This window comes from Mustela putorius, unplaced genomic scaffold (genome assembly GCF_011764305.1).
Source record: "Mustela putorius furo isolate JIRA1106 unplaced genomic scaffold, ASM1176430v1.1 tig00000224_pilon_pilon_pilon, whole genome shotgun sequence".
NCBI classification, from domain to species: Eukaryota; Metazoa; Chordata; class Mammalia; order Carnivora; family Mustelidae; genus Mustela; species Mustela putorius.
Window position 1 is genome coordinate 15,159,274 of NW_025421321.1, and position 19,264 is coordinate 15,178,537.

The 19,264-nt window shown below is 45.6% G+C and overlaps 1 protein-coding gene across 7 annotated transcripts in view; it reads left to right on the top strand.

Annotated features, from left to right (window-relative positions):
- THADA (THADA armadillo repeat containing) overlaps positions 1-19,264 on the top strand; it is a 322,081-nt gene that overhangs the window by 215,000 nt on the left and 87,817 nt on the right. For all 7 annotated transcript variants that reach the window (XR_006606006.1, XM_013056339.2, XM_013056342.2 and 4 more), the window contains one exon: positions 6,629-6,744. Coding sequence is in view for 6 of the 7 variants with exons in the window: in XM_013056339.2 (XP_012911793.1) it covers positions 6,629-6,744 (116 nt within the window). In the remaining variant the exon portion in view is untranslated. The remainder of the gene's footprint in view (positions 1-6,628; positions 6,745-19,264) is intronic.

A 19,264-nucleotide genomic window follows, 5' to 3' on the forward strand; every position in this document is an offset into this window, starting at 1 on the left:
CTGTATAGATGACATAGGCAGATACCCAATGAGCACCATTGCCTGCTGGGTGGAAGTCAGAGGCTAAGAGGGATGCCCTGAGAAGCCTGTGGTCTGGATGGGGATAAGATTAATAGGCCTGAAGCAGAAAACAGTTATATCCTAACCCTTACTGTAATGATTAGGAAGGAAATAGAAGTTAGAAAACTCTTCTGTCTCTCACTTTCCCATCTCCTACCCCCCCCACCACCTATAAACACATACTAATGCAGTCCACTTTTTAAATAATTTTTGCTGTATCTCTTTCTCCGCATTTATATGATTAAGTGTGTTTCTGTGAATTAGAAAGTTGAGATTCCTCCCTCTGTCACCCCCTTCTCACACCCTCCCCCACTTTCAGCCTGACTTAAAGCCATAAAATACTTCTGCCTGCCTGCCTTTCGTTCTGTTTGTATGAATTAAGTCGACAGGATAAATATTCACATTCCCAGCTACAGGCTGAAACAATGTTTGCCTGTTCTGCCCAGTGAGTCGAGAGAAAAAGGGGGCCTGACATCACCCTATACTGTACATTCCCGGCATAGATCATTTATTTAAGTCCCTGAAAAAATACAGATGTTTTACCAGCCGAAATAAAATCCTGTGTAAACACTGGGGTTGGAAAAATGTGGCTCTGACTTAGCTGTGGGGGTTGGAGCAGCGCAGAAAGAAGCCTAGGCAAAAATGGCAGATCCAGAAATTTTATACTTGGCTGAGTGTGATAGGGGCAAAAGCGTTCTCCCGAAGTCTGCATGCTGCAAATGAAGAAGAGGATATGTTTTTAGAAAAATACAGCTGCAGAAAGTGGATAGATTCGTTGATCCGCAGAGTTTGGGATTGTTAATGATTACGGTACACAGAAGCTGATTTGTATCTGACCTCTGAAATGAACGCCTCTTTTCTCTTTGGAGTTGTCCTTTTTCACAGCCTGCCTAACCTGGGCCTGTTATTGCTGGATCCTGCTGTTTCTGGAGCTCAGCTGCTGTTGATTTTATAAGGGGGAAAATTGCCTGGAAGCCATGCTTGGTGAAGAGGAAAACCCATCTCAGCGTTGCATTCCCAAACAGCCATATATCATCTTGATCTTGTCTAACACAGGTCACTATTTTAGTCTAGCAGCGTAAACCAGACATATTTTACTGGTGCGGTGCAAGTTTTTTCAGGGATCTGCCTCATGACCCTTTTCAGTCCTGTGGCATTTATTCAAAGAGCATTATATTTGCTCTTGTGAAGTCGCTTTTAAGATTCAGAGTTGCCCAAATGGACCCTGTGCTTTACACACATGCTTGGGGGCTGCCCCGATTCTCTCTGTGGTTAGAGTGGGGCGGGGAGTGGGCAAAGAGGAACTGCTTGCAGGTTCTCTAGATTTTCCTTCAGTCCTCCAGAGATTCATCAGGGCTTGCATCTCGGGCAAGAACGCTAGCCCACTCCCCTCTGCTGCCCGGCCTCCCCTCTGAGGGCACCCCTCGTGGTCCCGTTGCCCACGACAGTCATGGGCAGGGCTGCTGGTGTGTGCCTAGTTGTTGACATGTGCTTTCTTTTTCTCCGTCTCACAACCGCCTTAGGTCAGCAAAGCTTTCTGCTGCTGCTTTTGCTGAAGACACCTCTAAGTCCGCTCTAGTCTTTCTCCAAGGGCCTGCAGAGGCCAGAGGCAACCCTCTGCCTTGCTTCGTCGCGTCCCATGGTGTTCATTCATAGAGCTTCTTTTCACTCTCGAAAGATTTCTTGCTGTGTGAGATAAGTTACCACTGACTAGAGCAATCACCACACGGGTGTTCCTAACCAAACTCCTGAGTTCCCCTTCCCTCATTCCCAAACCTGCATGTTCCCTTGTCGTCCCTGTCTTGGATGATGGCTTTCCATCACCGACTGCCTGAGTGAAGAGGCTCTTTTCCGACCTTCAACTCCACGTCTAAATGCCAAGTTGCCAAATCCTGCTTCTCCAGCTTCTTCTTCTTCCTTTTTTTTTTTTAATGATTGATTGATTGATTGATTTGACAGAGAGAGATCACAAGTAGGCAGAAGGGAAGGGGGAAGCAGTCTCCCCACTGAGCAGAGAGCCCGATGCCAGGCTCCATCCCAGGACCCTGAGATCATGACCTGAACCAAAGGTAGAGGCTTAGCCCACTGAGCCACCCAGGCACCCCTAGCTTCTCAAATGGCTCTCAAGTGTATCCTTTTCCTCTCCATTCCATTCTTCTTACCATCTAGATTGGGGCTTTCACAAAATCAGAGTCCTATCAGCACCAAGCAGATGAGTGAATGAGGGGGGCTGTCATAAACACACAGCCCTCTTGGTCCAATCCTTTGTTTTTAAAGTTTTGATAGAGATTTGGGTTCAATAAATACTTAACTTTCCTCCTTCTTGATTCTCCAAAAGTTTAAAAAAAAAAAAAAAGGCAAGAAAGCAGTGATAAATGACACTGATACTCCACCTTAGTCCCATGAGTAACAGGCAGTTGTGGCATGGCAGTGAACCCACCCCCACAGATGCCTGTTACCGTGTAGGAGCATGGGCCTGTGGTCCCCAGGTCTTCTAATGTTTCAGAAGAAGTTGGAAATCAGGATGATTTTGGTGTGAAATCTCCCAGTTCATAAGTGGCAGTTTAAAAATAATACTGTGCAGGTTGAAGAAAACATCTGCAGCCACTTTGGGCCCACTGCCATCCTTGGCTTTCAGCCTCTGGCTTTGACCCTGACCACCTGTAGTCTAGACTGATAGCAATCTTGGTCATCCTGCCCCTTTTTATCCAGCCTCCACAATGCCCTGACCTTTCCTTTCCAAATTCCAGATCTGATTATGTGAGCACTGTCTCTAAAGAGGCCTGTGCCGCCTGCAGAACAGAGGTCCCTTGGTGGTGCTTTTTAGATCCTCATTCCAACCTGACCCCTCTTTGCAGCTGTGTCTCCTACCGCCTTGCACACCCTTGACTTTGCTCTTGCCATACACAACTACTTGCTGTCCCCGAGCAGTCCTAATATTTTCTTTCCATTCGTAGGATGTTTTAAGAACAATTTCGGGATTTACAGAAAAACTGAGCAGAGAGTTCCCACATACTCCTTTTCCTCCCTAGTTTTCTCCTGTTTTTAATATCTTGCATTAGAAGGGTATGTTTGTTACAATCAATGAACCAGTATTGACCCATCATTATTAACTAAAGTCCACAATTTACATTAAGGTTTGTTGTTTTTGTTGGCAATACTGATATTTTAATACCCTTTAATATTTTTTTTTATAATTCAGTTTCCTCTCTGCTTGCGTGGTCTTCCCTGGATTCTGACCAGATTTGTTTAAGGGCCAAATAGGAATATGACTTTTTCTGCAAAGCCTTCTCTGAATGTTTATTTTTGGAATGGGGGCTAGAAGGGAAGGGGCAGACAGAAAAAGGAAGAGAACTAACATTTTTATCAGGTGCCTAATGGGTGCCAAGTACCATATATTCCTTTAAATCTCTCTATAGCCCTATAACAGAGACTGTTATATACTGTTTACCGAGGAAGCAGAGGTTAAATAAGTTGCCCCAAGCCCCATAGCTAGTAACTGGTTCTACACCATGTCCACCTGGCTCCCAAGCCTGTGCCACCTGCTGCTCACCCTGTAGGGCTGCATTTCCACTACTGACCTAGCCTCCCTGCTCTCCCTACTGCAGCAAAGAGTGCAGTGGTGTTTCCACTCCTTAGTCGGGGTTGCAGGAGCTCACCAAACCCAAGGGCACGTGTCCTACAGGCAGCGTTGGTATACGAAGAGGCACCGCAGCGCGACGTCAATTCAGCAGACGCTTGTTGCATTCCTGCTGTGTGCCGAGCTTGGTCAAGGGTGAGGTCAAGCAGAAGAGGATGGGGATGGTGATGCTGCCATGTAGGTCATACATCCAGACCAGGCAGGGGCGAGGAAGCTATGGATTTTCCACTTACCTGTGACTAGAGTGTAAGCTGCGGGGAACAGGTGCTCGTGTGTTGTGTGCTGACACTCCTAGGACCATGCCTGGTAGTTGTTTAGTAAATATCTGTGGACTGAATATTTGAATCATATTGCAAATTTGGGAGACCTAAAATGACACTTCCCTTCTCGGAGCTCTCACATGCATTCAGTTGGTCGCACAGTTTCAGTATCTCTGTTTGGTTCAGTGTGGTCCTGTACTGCAAGTTATTCCAGGCCTGGCCTAGTCCACGCTCCTAGCCCAGAGGTTCTCCTGGCGCAGAACTTTCGGAGAAGGGGGAAAGCAGGAGGAATTGCCCTCGTAGTCTTTTCCGACTGATGGGCAGATAACCCTTCCTGGGAGCTGCCTGGGGCTCCTGGACCTGACCTTGGACCATATTTCCAGAGGCCTGGCCCCATGTCTGGACTTCACACCAAAGGATGGCCTCATTTTTCTTGGACAAATTAAAACAGACCCTCTAAATGTCAGGGGAAGATAGCCGTGTATTCAAATATAGTCATTAATTTTCTTGAAGAAAAAAAATGATCTCAAACACAGTAACCTGTTCCACACCTAGACCTACAAGACTGTCCTTTCCTCCCCTCCCTCCGTCTTCTCCCCTTCCTCCCCTTCCTGCCCACTTTTCCCTTGACTTCTGTGCCCTGCCTTCCACTTCCTCGCCCTGTCTCTCCTCCATGCTTCCTTCCACCGTGGTTCTCGTAAGTGTACCTCCCTCTGCAGTTGCCCTGTGTAAATAGATCGCTCTCTGTTCCTGATGAATAACCAGGATCACAATTGTTGTCTGGGTTGTGCCCAAGGTGACAGAATTGATGGACCTGGAGGCTGATTTTCATAAACCAGAGCTACCAAGCGTTTCAAAAACAGCCTTGTTTTTGCCAAGCAAGGTGAGCAAATATAGGACTAAGTTTAAACATCCATCAGGAGTTATTTTTGAGGTGATTGCTTCTAAATGAGAGGCATTCGAAAATCTCACAGGTTTCTTTACAAGTAAATTCCACAGTCATGTATTTTGCTGGTGTCTGCTGATTAATTACGATTCTGTGACACCATGAAAAGCCCTGGTGGTTGGTTTTGTGCAGCTGTGGAGGAAAGTAAAGCAAGGCCCAGTGACTTTGCCAGCTCTGTCAGGATAGCGGGGATTCGGGCAGAAGGAGCTGTTTTTTTCACTCTGGCAGTCACCACAGAAGAACAGAAGCCCCAGCCAGACCCATTTCTCCAGACTTCACGACGGGCGGTTTGGGTCCCTGCGGGGGTGTGGTGAAGTAGTGATACTTGATCTGTTGCCTCTGAAATAACAGATCCATTATTAGAGAAAGCATTTTCAGTCTCTACATTGGGACTTGTGTGCATTCTCCTACACAATTAGGTCTGTTTAGACCCCACCCCCCCAAAAAAAGTACTTACATATAGTAAAGTAATCACAATTAAAAAAAAAAATTCTCTACACAATTTGTTGTTGGTGACTGCAGACGCCTGATCCAGGAAAACTGCTAGCTCATTCTTGTTCAGGCTCTGATGATTCTGGATCTCTTTTGTCTTGGCCTCTTGCTTCTTCTCATTATTTGCCTCCCTATTTAACTCTCGCTTAGACTCCTCATCGGCTGGAGAGGAAGAGAAGAAAAAGCTAAATCTCGTCGCTTTGAAAGAGTCACCTGTAGCTCCGGTGAAGGATGCAATAGGGAAGGGAAGCAAACTGATTATTAAAATGGACTTTCCAAGTTCTCGGCGTGTTTATGCGTACTGGCTTTGCTCCGCTCACTGATTCCGCTTGGCTGAGATGAGGAGACCAAAGGAGCTCTCTGACATGCGTCCTCACACTCCTTGGCACTGGCTAAGGTCAGAGGAGCTTGTCTGTGCCTTAGTCCTCTCTCTCTGATGCAGCTTTGGACTCCTCACAGAGTGTTGTTGGTGTCATCACTGAGTGTGAACCCAGACATGCTTACATGAGCCGTGCACACAAATACACAAACGGTCATGTGTCTGCTGAATCTGCGGCCTTCATTCTAAGTGGAGGCAACTAGATGATCTGTCCTTCTCTGCCCAGTTCTCCTACATCATGTCGTGTCAGAGTGAGAGTAGCTTGTGTCTGTTTTGCTGCTTTCACTCCATGTCTTGGTGAAAAACTGTGGAAAAAAATCAAGATCGTTTATAGATATCACCATTCGTGTTTGCAAAGGCATGCATCGTCGTGGCCTGCTTCTTTGGCCAAGACTGTTCTGATAAACCCAACCCACAAACCAGTTTGGACTGTGAGACTGTTGATTTTTCCTCTGCCGTGAGACTTTGACTTGACAACGCACATTTTTTTCATGTTAGACAGGTCACAGAGAGCAAGGTGTTTGCCTTTCTTTGCTAAAATCACTTGATAGGCTGTTGGAACTAATAAGCTCTTATATCAAATGAGTGTTTGGTCACTGAGTAGTCACCCTTGTTTGGAATTGCGCAGGGGGACCCAGAGCAGAGGTAGGGACGGAGGGCTTAGGTTTCCTGCCACTTGCTACGTCCTCCCAAACCAGCTTGCTTCCTGCGTGGAGACCAGAGCCCCATTCTGCAGGTGTCTATTTCCTTTGAGGGGAATATTTTGAGGAAACCTAATGGGGAGGAACTGAACATTTAGGAAAAATATATTTTCACAGCAGGATGTTGCTTTTTTCTCCTTTTTGGTTTAGGTTTTTCATTTGTTACAAGCCTGCACAGACTCCAAGTACAGACTGAATACAGACTTTCAGCAGGAGCTGGCTGACGTTGCTGTCTGTACCAGAGCCAAACTCTGGCTGGCCAAGAGGTATGTTAAAACCCCACATGAGTAAGGAGTTATCAGGGGTTAGGGATACATTGGAGAATGGCTGTTTCTAGTTGTGGGAGTTTTAAAAAGTTATTGGCATGAGTTTTCTAAACTTATTGGAGTATTTATCTTTTTAGAACTTTGGGTTGTGGGAAAGAAAGAAAAATATTTTCTTGACAGTTTTTCTGAAACGGCTATATGGCTGTGGGACTTGTAATATGGCCTTTTATCAGTCCACCGATCAGCTTGTTTTTATTAATACCTGCCATGTGCCCAGCCCTGTGTCAAATATCATGGCGGTAAAAGGCAGTAATTGACTCAATCATGTGGTGCAAACTCTTAGGTGCCACGGCAGTTCATAGATTAGAGATTGGGGTAAGACTTGAACAGGTACAGAGAGACCAGTACAGCATGAACAAAAAAAAGACGTACAGATTGCCCTCTTTCTAGGTAGGCAGGAGAATAGCTTGAATAATCGAGGCAAAGGAGGGTGGGGACATTTGTTTTTTCATTCTCGCTGTTCTTCATTTATTCTAGAACTTAGGACATTTACTATGTGAAAGAGGGAATAAAAAGAATCTTTCATTCAAAACACAGGGAGTTCTCTTTGTAACAATATGGTCAAACCCATGTTGCAAGACTCTGATATTGGTTGCACATTGTTACTGCGAGGGCCCCCTGTATGTCCTCTGTACATTCCAGCACAAGAGACCCACAGGCCACCACATTCCATGCCAAAGTATCTTGCATTCGATTAGAAATCAATGTATTGATTGTCTAACGTACCAGCCTTTTCGTTTTTCAAAAAATGTCCCTTCGCTCACTTTTGTTGGTTCTCCACCTTATATGCGAAGGCAGGAAACAGGCAGTACAGGCCCACAAGTCACTGTAATCCAACAAAGTCTTGTCCAACACCAGCTGCACACTGACCTTTGTGTTAGGAGATGGAAGGGATGCAAAGAGAGAAAAACTAGCTCTGGTTTCAAGGAACTCAAATCCAGGAGGTGAGAAAGATGTGTAAATAAATAATTGTCATCACATATGGCAAGGGAAATAAAAAGTGTGTGTAGTGAGCCCAGGAGTAGCCCAGAGGAGGGGCAGCAAAGGGCCTTCCAGAGATGAGCAACATTTCGGCAAGTGGCCAGGGCACGGAAGGCATTCTGGGCTCTGGTAATGTCAGCAGCAAAGATGTGGCTGTGTGACATGGCATGGCAAACATGGAGAGTGGTAAACAAGTCAGCTCTTCTGGAACCTAGTAGAAGGTACACGAGGCTATGGAAATCCACGGAGGCCACACAGTGAAAGCTCCTCAAGGAAACCTCTTGGTGAAAGGGAGCCATTGAAGGATTTCTCGGTGTGTGGTTGTGTGAGTCTCCACGTATTGTCTAAGCACCTATAGCTCTGGACAGATACTGATGGAGAGATGGTTAGCTCTCGTTTTTTAGACCAGTCTGTGTTTTCTCTCTCTCATGTAGAGAGCAGGAGTTGACTGGCCATAAACTGATTCTCTGACTGAGCTAGTATCATTGCCTTCTGTGTGGCTAGGGGAGGTAACTCCCCTAGGCTGCCTTTCTTGGGAGAATAGGGAACTGTGATCACATTTGTGCTCTCTTCTGTTTATCAGTAGCCGGCCAGGTCCTCCTAGGTTTTGTGTGTAGGGATCAGGAAGTCAGGGCTCTCCAGGAGCCATGCTATTGAATGAAACCTCTGCTTTTAGCCAGGCCCACCCCAAGACAGAATCCTAAATTTCCTGTTCTGCAAGTGCTTTATAGGCATTTCTGCCCCTTAGACTGCTGCCCCTTCATGGGTTTCATAGAAATTCAACCTCTACTGGCTTCTCCCTTCTTGTTGGACGGAAAGGAGGAGATGGTGTCACAGGCCAACCCTCTGAATGGACCTTCATGCTATGGGGTCAGTGCCTGAAGATGGATGACCAAGCTGCCATCAGCCTCCTCTTCAGCTGGAGGGGTCCTCCTGTCCTCTTTTAACTTTCCCGCTGGTCCCTATTGCAATTTTCCTGTGAGGCTTTCAGCATCATCACTACCCCACCCCCAACACACACACACACACACACACACACACACCTTCTCTTATTTTTCTCCATGATTTTTTCAGCCCTAGAAAACAAAAGCATGAATCACCGCAGTTCACTGTGTTTCCACCTTCCTTGCCCAGAGTCCAGGAAAGCCACTTTTATGTTTCCAGTACAGTCCACTCTTTATGATCCAAGTGTGAACTTTATACTTTGTGGGTGGTCTGTAGGTGGTTCCTAACACCAGGCTTCCTCTTGCTCCCCACGCACTTTTACTGTGTTAATCATGATGTGTTCAGAACCTGAAATAAAGTTTGGGAGGAAAACACACTGGCAGAGCACCATCCCTTCTAAAGCCATGTATCAGTTTCTCTGTATTATCCACGTCATTAGCATGATAACCTTGAGGTTCCTGAACAGGAAAGGAGAACACTGAACGTAAATGACGAAGTTTCAGCCTGTCCTGTGAGACATGCCTGCCTTGTCCCTGAGGTCCTTTGAGGTCATTGCCCTGGGAGGTGAGTGCGTGCACTAATACCTCCATGCTCACAGGAGCCCATTCTGGGTCCTGATGGGCCCTTCTCGAAGCCGACCACCATTTCACATTATCACCTGCCTTTCCCATGAAAGACATTGCAATGTGGAGTATTCCCAGTTCCGCTGCTCAAGAGGCTCTTTCTGTCCCTAGCAATTTACATATGAAAGACGAATAAATGTTCCTTTGTGCCTACTAAGGCTTTTCTGTATCTTTTGAGTATAAGCTATGAAACATTAATGTTACTGCCAAAAAAAAAAAAGAAAGCTAGTTTAAATTTTAGCACCGACACCTTTTTTCTTCTACAATTTATTAGCCTGAGTTCCTTCAGTCCGCTAAGTACATACGCATTAGTGAGGGTGTCACTTATTTGTCTTTTTATTCCCAAAGAAAGTTTAAAAAAAAAAAAAAGTATTGGAGCCACTGGATAATCAATTCGGTTTTGTAAATTTTGACCCTGAAATTGAGGGCACATAAAATAAAGACTTTTGTCATATATTTATGTTTTGACTTTGCAAGATTAATTGGGATTTATATGAGGTGGTTAAGCAATAGCCATGGAGTTGTGGGGAATTTTTGGTGATGAACGGCCAGCTGGCAACGTGGCCTGAGTAGAGGCCTGGGCTTCTGCTCTTACAGGCCGCTTTTCATTCCAAGATGTCAAAATCTTTATGGAAGTCAGCTCGTTAATCCTTCACGTTCCTTCCCCTTTTGCCTCCAGGCCTCCCTTCTCCGCCAGGTCAGTGTCTCTCTCACGGTGTGAGCACCGTTCCTCAGCTACTGAAGGAAAGGGAAGCCGACCTAGGCCGCAAGCGGAGTGCACATTGGGGTAGCTGACGGGCCTGGAGAGGCTGGCCGCGGGCACCCCTGGAGGGCACTCAGCAGCGCCCTGGGGAGGCTAACGGCCGGCCCCAGCTCTGCGGCCCCAGCTGGACCACAGGCCCTGCCTAAATAGGAAGGATTTTCTGAAAGCCCTGTCAGAGAGGCCTAAGAGGAGAAAAGACTTACTATTTTGATCGAGAGTTAGAATTATTACTATATTGGGCTTAAAATTTTTCAGAAATCAATTTGGTTTTAAAAGGAAGAGGTATTGTCTGTGTGTTTCCCTTCATACAAATGTGGTGAACTCACTGAACCGTCAGGCTCAGTGCAATGGATGACATGATGACCGGCAGGAAAAATATGCCCTACGAAATGTTTTTTCACTTTTTTTTTCTTCATCATCAGTGTAGCATATGCTTATCATAGAAGGTTAGGCAAGTATGAAATTTGGAAAAGAAGAGACTGTCAGTCTGCTCTTACCAACATCCAGTGGAAGCCACTATTGTTAGTTCACGGTTTTCTATATATACTTACTTCATCTTTGCTCCTGGGCCTTTTTTTTTTTTAACATAGTTGTGGCTTGACTATATATATAAGTTAGAGCTTCACTTTTTTTACATAACAGTATCATGAAAGTATTTGCTATTATTATTATTTTTTTAAGATTTATTTATTTGACAGAGATCACAAGTAGGCAGAGAGGCAGGCAGAGAAAGGGAAGCAGACTCCCCACTGAGCAGAGAGCCAGATGCGGGGCTCAATCCCAGGACCCTGAGATCATGACCTCAACCAAAGGCAGAGGCTTTAACCCACTGAGCCACCCAGGTGCCCCTGCTATTATTATTTTTTTTTTAAACTCTTTATGGTATAGCCACTATGAAGAAAAATAGCATGGCGTTTCCTCAAAAAATTAAATATAGCATTACCATATGACCTAGCAGTTCAATTCAGTTGGGTATAGACCCAAATGAATTGAAAGCAGAGTCTTGAAGAGATATTTGTACACCCGTGATCACAGCAGCAGTATACACAACAGCCAAAAGGAAGATGTAACCTAAGTGTCCATTGATGGATGAAGGGATCAACAGCGCAGTGTATATGGACAATGTTATTATTCAGCCTTTACAAGAAAGGAAATCCTGATACAGGCTACAACATGGATGGACTTTGAGGACATCATGCTAAGTGCAAGAAGCTAGTCACAGAAAGACAAATGCCGTATAATTCCACTTCTGTAAGATACCGACAGTGGTCACATTCATGGAGACAAAATAGAATGGTGGTTGACAGGGGCTAGGGGAAAGGGAATGAGGAGATTGTGTTGAATGGGCCTAGAGTTGTACTTTCACAAGATGGAAAGAGTTCTGGAGTTTGTGACTCTGGGTATTGGCATTTATGAAGTGTGCAGATTGGCTGATGGTGAGTTTTTACTCCAGTCAGTAGTTCCTCATGCTGATGGCTGCATATTAGAATCATCTAGAGAAGTCTTAAAACTTGATGCCAGGTTCCACCTCCAGAATTTTTTATTTTTTTGGTTGAGAGCGTGAGCCAGGTACTGGTAGTTTTAAAACTCTCCAGGAGATTCTAAAATGCAGTCAGATGGAGAACTACCGATGTGGTTTTGTGCATACTTGTGTCTCCCATCGCCTTGAGAAAGAAGATGAAGGATGAGTGTTGAGTGAAATTGTAGTCGTGTTACAGGGCACCTGGACTTTTCTTGGGAGGCCATAGACTCATTCAAGAAAAATGGAATGACCATCACTCCAGCCTGCTACCCAGGAGATAACAGTTGTTAACACTTTCGTTCCACAGATGTTCCAGAATGTGGGGCCACGCCACTGTGTAGTTTCATATACGAGTGAATTTCCCAGATAGATTACTTAAAAGCTGCCTTAGCAAGATATTTTAACTTATGTCCGTTGCCCTGAGAAGTGCCTATACTGGTACTCTGGGGTGGTATACTGTCTTGGAAGCTTACGGCTCCTTTTTGTTTTTTGAGGAGTAGCTTGAAGAGAATAGACTCGTATTTGTATCACTTCTTTCAACAAATACTTACTGAGCCCTGCTATAAGCCAAGCTGTATTAAATACTGCAACTACCTATTAAAACCAAACTTCAGCGTAGAGAGGGCAACAAAACAGAGTCTTGTCAAATGGAATCATGGACCTCACACTTTAGAACTAGAAGGAATCCTGAAGTTGCTTGCAGTCCACTCCCATCCCCATATATATGGGAAAGTGCTGCCCAGAGCAGTTGGAGAATTTGTTGTCACACAGCCTACCGGGGCAAAGGTAAGATCCTACGGACTTAGTTCCCTGCTCCTTGTGGGGCTCCTTCTGCTGCCCCTCCCACCCCCCTGCCCTTGCCTCCATCTGTCCAGTGTTTTTATGTCAAGGCTTCTGAATGTCAAAAGGTTAAGCATTTTCAAGAACATTGCTCCTCAGACCCTAATGTGCATGTGAATCACCCCGGGAACTCCTTAACGTGCAGACTCTCATTCAGTAGGTCTGGGCTGGTGCCCAAGATCCTGCATGATCTGACGAGTTCTCGTGCAGTTCTGCTGCTGCTGGTCGCAGGACACAGAATGTATTTGAAGGCCAGGGTTCAGTGTGGTCATCAGGACCACACCTGTTTGAAATACTCCCCCTTCACACCCTTGTTCTCAAAGGCTAGAGCTTGGGGACACAGGAAAAGGCTAAGACCACTAAAGGTGTCAGCCTGAAATTCTTTCCCCATCCCCCTGGGTTGCCCTGCGTGGAGGGGCTGCATGGCCCCAGCACTTTCTATGGGGAGCGCACACTTCCTTCCCCAGGCAGCCATCCCAGTGGCCTCAGTGCTGAGGGTAGGACCAGTGCTTGTTGACACGCAGAGAGTATTATCATTTTGAAAACAACAGCCTGATATTCTGGTGAGAAAAACAGGGTCTCAGGAATACAAGAACACATCCCAAGGCTATGAGGAAAGCAAGCTCGGGCAATAAGTTTTGAGTAAAACCATCCTGACGGGGAGAAGAAATGTTGGAGGGCACTAATGTTTGTTGAGGACCACCCTTTGTACTAGACCTAATGATTTGTTACCTCAAGTTGATTCTCACTTGCAGAAAGTTTCAGCTCTATGATCTCTCCACTCTCCACTCTCCATCAGTGCTCCTGACACCCACCTTTTCCCTCTTCTGTGGTCTCCTCGTCCACATCTCCATCTCTCCAGTACATGCCTCCAGCCACTTGTGCATCTCCGTCCCTGTCCACCACCTTGGTCTGTACTCTCATCGTTCTCCCTATTTTCTCTCTAAGTTCCTAGGCCCAGCTAAGCAGAGTGGTAAGCTCCTTGAAGGCCTTGGACTTAAATGTGTGAGGAAAATAGGTTTCTAGAGCAGAGCTGGGACTGGCGTTTGTACAACGATCCCAGTCCTGCCCCAGTGGTGTGGGGACCTGTGGCCAGCTGCAGAATTGCTGGTTTGGGACTCTGTTTTGCTTCACAGCTGAAGACAGCATCTATGTCCTAACCACCAGATTGATTCGCACAAGTGCCTGCACCTCCCAGGCAGAAACACCATTTCCCACCATTCCTTCGCCCTTCCCAAACCCCACACGCCTCCTGGGTCGCTCCCCTCCCTAAAGGGAGAAGAGTCCTCCTTTCGCAACTGCTTGAAATGAAGAGAGACCTCAGCCCTTTGCCACAGCTGCAGAGGGCTGTGCCATAGAAAAGCGTCCAGTCGAGAAGGATTGTTAAAATATTCTGATGCTCATGTGGCATTTTAAGGCTATCATGTGTGGTCCCTGCCAAAACTGTAAGGGAGACAAGTCTGAACAGGGATGGTTAGTTACATAGCAAGTTTCCAGGCATTGCTGGGGGTTGGATTTTTGCTTTTTTGGTTTGTTTCTTCTTCACTCTCTTTCTTCCCTTTTTTTTTTTTTTTTTAAATATAAAAGTTTTCCCACTTCTCCCTTTGCATCCCCTCTTTTTCAACATTGCTTTTCTTTCCACCCCCAGATTTTATGGGGGAGAGAGATTCCCATTAGGACCACTCTGAGTCCTTCAGCTCAGCCTCCTTCAAGTCTCCTTGTGCCTCATGCATATTTGAAAGATGAGAGAAATGAAGTTGGTGTCTTTCAGACCCAAGCTTGTTGACATGTGTCCGCTTCTCTTTCAGACTTCTCAGGAAAATTTAAGGTCAAGATATCTCGGGATAAGATCCTGTTTGTATTTTGTAAAAACAAAGAACCATTAAGTTAGCGCATTTCAACCCAAACCGATGGACAGGGTGCCAGAGATTTTCTTCATTAGCTATTCCTTTTAAAAATATGTCAAGACTTGAAGGAATAAGGTGTCTGAGAAGAAGTGAAGCTTGAGAATATATGAGGTATTTCTTGTTGACAGGCTGGGCTTATGGAAACCAGTCAGGTAAAAGGAGTCACAAGAGATCGGTATATGGAACTGAGCCTTTGAGCAAGGTGCCCAAGATCAAAGCTTCTCCATATTACAGTGAAAAATAAAAATAGTCCTTTCATGCAACTACACATCAAGAATTCCACTGCCAACTGCTGGTGCTTTCTACTTCTTAAATATAGAAACCTGCAGACCTAACCTGGAAATGGCAATTAATTTGATAAAGGACTCAGAAATGTCTGTTTTGCCCCACTTGTAGCTGTTGGCTCATGGAGTTATTGCTGTTGGAAGATTTGGGCGATGCTGTCATTGCCCGGCTTGCAAAGGACTGCAGGCTTTAAGTGTCCTCAACACATTTTCGTAATATTGTGTAAAACACTAACATAGTGGCTTATTTTTTTTCCTTTAGCAGGTAACATGCTCCGTCTTTTGGGTAAGTCAACACATGGATCCATTCCCAAGGAATTGGAGCCAGTTCAGTTTCACAAATAGTACAAAGCAGTGTTGTGGACACAGTAGGGAGTAGAGAAATGAATGATATGGTCCCTATTTCAAAAACCACGTAAATAAGACAGGTATGGATTTAATTAACTGTAAACAAGAATCTGGTCAATTCCGAAATGAGGTCAGAGTGTGTTACAGGAGCTGGCTTGTGGGGCCAGGCTGCCGAAGGAAGTCTTCTAGGAGCAGGGAAACGTCTTTAAAGGCTGGGTGAGATGGAATTATTAGATAAGGTTAATTTTCTTAGATTGGAGAATGACTGAGTTTAGACTGATAGAAAGCCCGTGTTGCTAAATAAATTGTGAAGGTCTCACTGCCCAAGTACAAAGGAAGGAATCTTAGCACAGCGTTCAACATCATGGGAACCACTTTAGGCATTTATCATGGAGTCTCTATTGTCAGAGCTTAGTAATGGTTTAGTCTAGTTGAAAAGAGAGCTTATCCATGTGAAACAACCAACGGTGACGTCCATGAAGAAGCTGTAATTCTGTAGTACGTAGAATAAGTACAAGAACTCGGGGAACAGTGTGGACTGGAATAGTCAGGGAAGGCTTTGCTTTCTTGGAGAGTTAAATATTCGAGATGGGTCCTGGCGCATTGGTGTGATTTGGAAACACCAAATGTGGTGGGAAAAGAGCGTGTCAGGATTGTGGACAGCATGTGCAAGGACACACCGAAGGGAATGCCTGGGATATATTGGGTGCCTGTGAGGGCAGAGGGCTATAGGAGACACACTATGTTTTGGAGAGCAGTACAAGACTTGATAAGAGACCAGTTGTGGCAGGCCTTAAATGTCAGCCAGAGGAATTTGGATTTGATCCAAGAGTTAAAAGGAAGTCAGTAAGCTCAGGCTTATACTGGTAAGTACACTGCTGTCTCCACGCACACGAGATACACTGAGGAGTATATTAAATCTTTGCAGCCCCTCCCAGTGATCAACACAATTTGCAGCCCCTCCTGGTGGTAAGCAAAAGCTCCCCAGTAACCATCAACCAGATCTCTGTCTCTTAGAAGCCCCTGTTCCCTGCCTGGGCGGCTGGTGAGGGGAGTAGAGATACTGGTTGTATGCATTTTAGACCACCTGCCTGTTGTCTTCTCAACAGTGCCAAGAGGACCACTGAGCCACAGAATTTATAGCAGGAAGGGAATTTAGAGATCTTCTAGTCCCGTGGAATCCTTTCTTCAAATAGAAGCTTAAGAGTAAGTTCAAGGGGCGCCTGGGTGGCTCAGAGTTAAGCCTCTGCCTTCAGTTCAGGTCATGATCTCAGGGTCCTGGGATCGAGCTCCGCATCTGGGCTCTCTGCTCAGCAGGGAGCCTGCTTCCCTTCCTCTCTCTCTGCCTGCCTCTCTGCGTACTTGTGATTTTTGTCTGTCAAATAAATAAAATCTTAAAAAAAAAAAAAAAGAGGAAATTCAACATGTTGAAGATAGTAGGACTGACACACGGTAGGATGGGGGCCTGGGGACCCACCTGCATGGCCCTCACCCACTGGGGGCTCTGAAAGGGACAAAAAGGAGCATCCTGACTTCCTATTTCAAAATAGGAATCTAATCCAAACTAGTATTTGTAGATGAGGAATTGGGCACAAGAGGGCAGGTAACTTCTTCCTACTTGACAGATGTGGCTGACTCTGGAGGTGGCCCAAGTTGGGCATAAATAGCAAATTTGCTTTTTGCCTCTTGATCCACTATGGCCTGATCATCCTTGTAGCAAATCCTGCCACCCCATGCCCGTGGGCTGTCCCAGCACCCTCTCTCAGGAACTGCCCTCCTTGGACAGGGACACATGCTCTATACCTTCTTGCCGTCCAACGTTTAGCTATTCAAAGTCCTCTCGCCTTAGAAATCTATTCTCAGCTAGCTGACTGCCACTGCCACTTGATCTGAGCAGCGACTCATGCTAACATCTTACTAAGTTCTAACATGTAAACAAGTTAATTCTCCTGGATCATACAACTGTTTTTTCAGTAGTGATCTTTGGAGACAGTACTCTTAACTGGTGTCAGCAACTCTGAAGGCAGGCTTTTGGGCAAGGCATAGACCTGACTGGAGTGCTTCTTTATGCCTCAGTTGGCCTCCTGCTTGTGTGCCCTCATACTGAGCTGACTCAGCCAGGGTACGTTTGTCCCTTGTGGCCAGACTTCTGCCGTCTCCCCGAGGGCTTTGGGGATCTGTAGACTGGTCTTACATAAATGGACCGAGGGAACAGCTTTAAGAAGAACCCTCCAGAGCCCCCACTCTCTTTCCTTCCTCCTTCTCAGCTGCCTGCGATACCCAGGCTTCTTTGGTGATAGAATTGGCCTACACACCTCTGGAAATAACACTTTCCCGTGCAGTATCAGGATTTTACTCCAGGGCTCCCTGCCTGAACCCAAACGCCCTGTGTTTCTGGGTGACCAGAGGAGGGGCACTTTGGGAGCGACTTGGCAGATGGAAAAGCCTCTGTCCTGTTTATGCGTCCTGCTGGAGTTGAGGAAAGGCAGAGGTTAGCAGGTCTGGGTTCTAGGGTCCCTGTTCAGCTGTAACCAACCCTGTGGGGCCAGCCTTCTCTTTGGGACTCTGTTTTTATCTGTAAAATGGGACCCTGTAAAATGACGGTGAGAAACCAATGTGGGCAAGGAAGAACTTGGTGTGAAATGAGTGTGAAAGCATAGGAGAGCTAAACAAATAGAGGAAATATCCACTGTCAGATGATTAAGTCTTTATCAACGTCATCAGCCATGTTGAAAACAGGCCTTTATGTGGGCCCTCGCAGGAGTAGCTGTGCTCTGAGCCTCACTTTTCACCAGACTGGCTGCAGGACACAACACCAGGGCATGTGGCCACAAACCAAAATACTCTCATTGTTTGGCACTGAGTCTCATTTTGCATCTGATTGTGTTTGGGACACAGAGATACAATTTGTCAAGAAAACCTTGAATCTATTCTTGGTTTTTGCCCTAATCTTGGGTGGGTCACTTGAGCTACATAAGCTATTTTGTTGACTTGTAAGAAATGGGAATAATAATGCCTATTTTTCTTCCCTCTTAAGAATTTTATAAAGATAAGGTAGGCATATTTTTTTAAGACAAAACTTTTCATAAAAGAAAGTTGATATTATTATCATCAGTATTACTATTCTTGCCAGGGCTAATTTCCAAGTGTGTGCTCTGCCAAGTTCACATTAGCACAGTTGTGTTGACTGTGGCTGTTGGAAATTCTCACCTTGTGATCTGCATACAGACTTCTCATGCAGCTTCCAGAAGTTTTCATTCGCCTCACTTATTTATCCCTTTTTTATAATACTGGGGAGAAAGTGGGATTTGAAAAGAAAGGGGACTTCTGTTAGCATTTTGTGTAATAACTGAAGCTATATATCCTCCAAGCCCCAAACTGTACAATAAAAGTTTTCTTGGATACTACTTTTCTCCCATAATTCCTAGCACATAGCTTATTAAGTTATTAACCAGCAATTTCTCTGGCAGCATATTAAACTTTACTTTTAAACAAGTCACAGAGGGGGGGAAACATGCATCTCTCATAAAAGGAATAAAAAACATACACCCTCTAAAACGATTTCCCCAGGCTTTGAACAAATCCCAAGCCCCACACAAGGTCTCTTTTTCCTTATTCTCTGCACATAACTTGAGTGTTAGTACATTAATGAGAAAAAGATGCCTAATAGAAAGATGGAAAAATATGAGGGCCTCTGGGGGGTGTGGGAGGCTCCCTGGGGGTCCTCTGAAAAGGCAGGTGAAACTTAATGTTGGGAAAAGGCAAAACCTTGGCCTTGAGGTTGTGGGTTTCCTCTTGAGTAGCGGTTTTACCAGGGAAGCCAAGGCGGCCATGGCCTGGGCCCTGACCTGCCAAGTGCCCTGATGTCTACACACCGTCTGGGCCTCACCGAGTCCCTACCCAGAACCCTAGTAAGGTGGCTGGGGCCCTGTTTTCACAGATTTCATTCCCCGGAACAAAAGCTGCTTTTCCAGGGGAAACCCCATGTGCTCTGTAGGCATGGTGGGGACCCTTGGCCCCTTTGTGGACAGACTCACAGCTCCTGGTCTCTTGCTTTGGCCATAGGCAACTCAGTCAATTCCCTATAAACTGGTCAGCCACCAGAGCAGGGCACAAAGATGGCTCCACTTTAAAAGGCAAATTCAAGGAGGAGTGCTACGGGGCAGCTTCTGCGTGTGGGTGTGAGTATAAACACTTGCAAAGCTCCAGACCAAGGAAGGCTGGATGGAAGTTGGAGCATACCATAA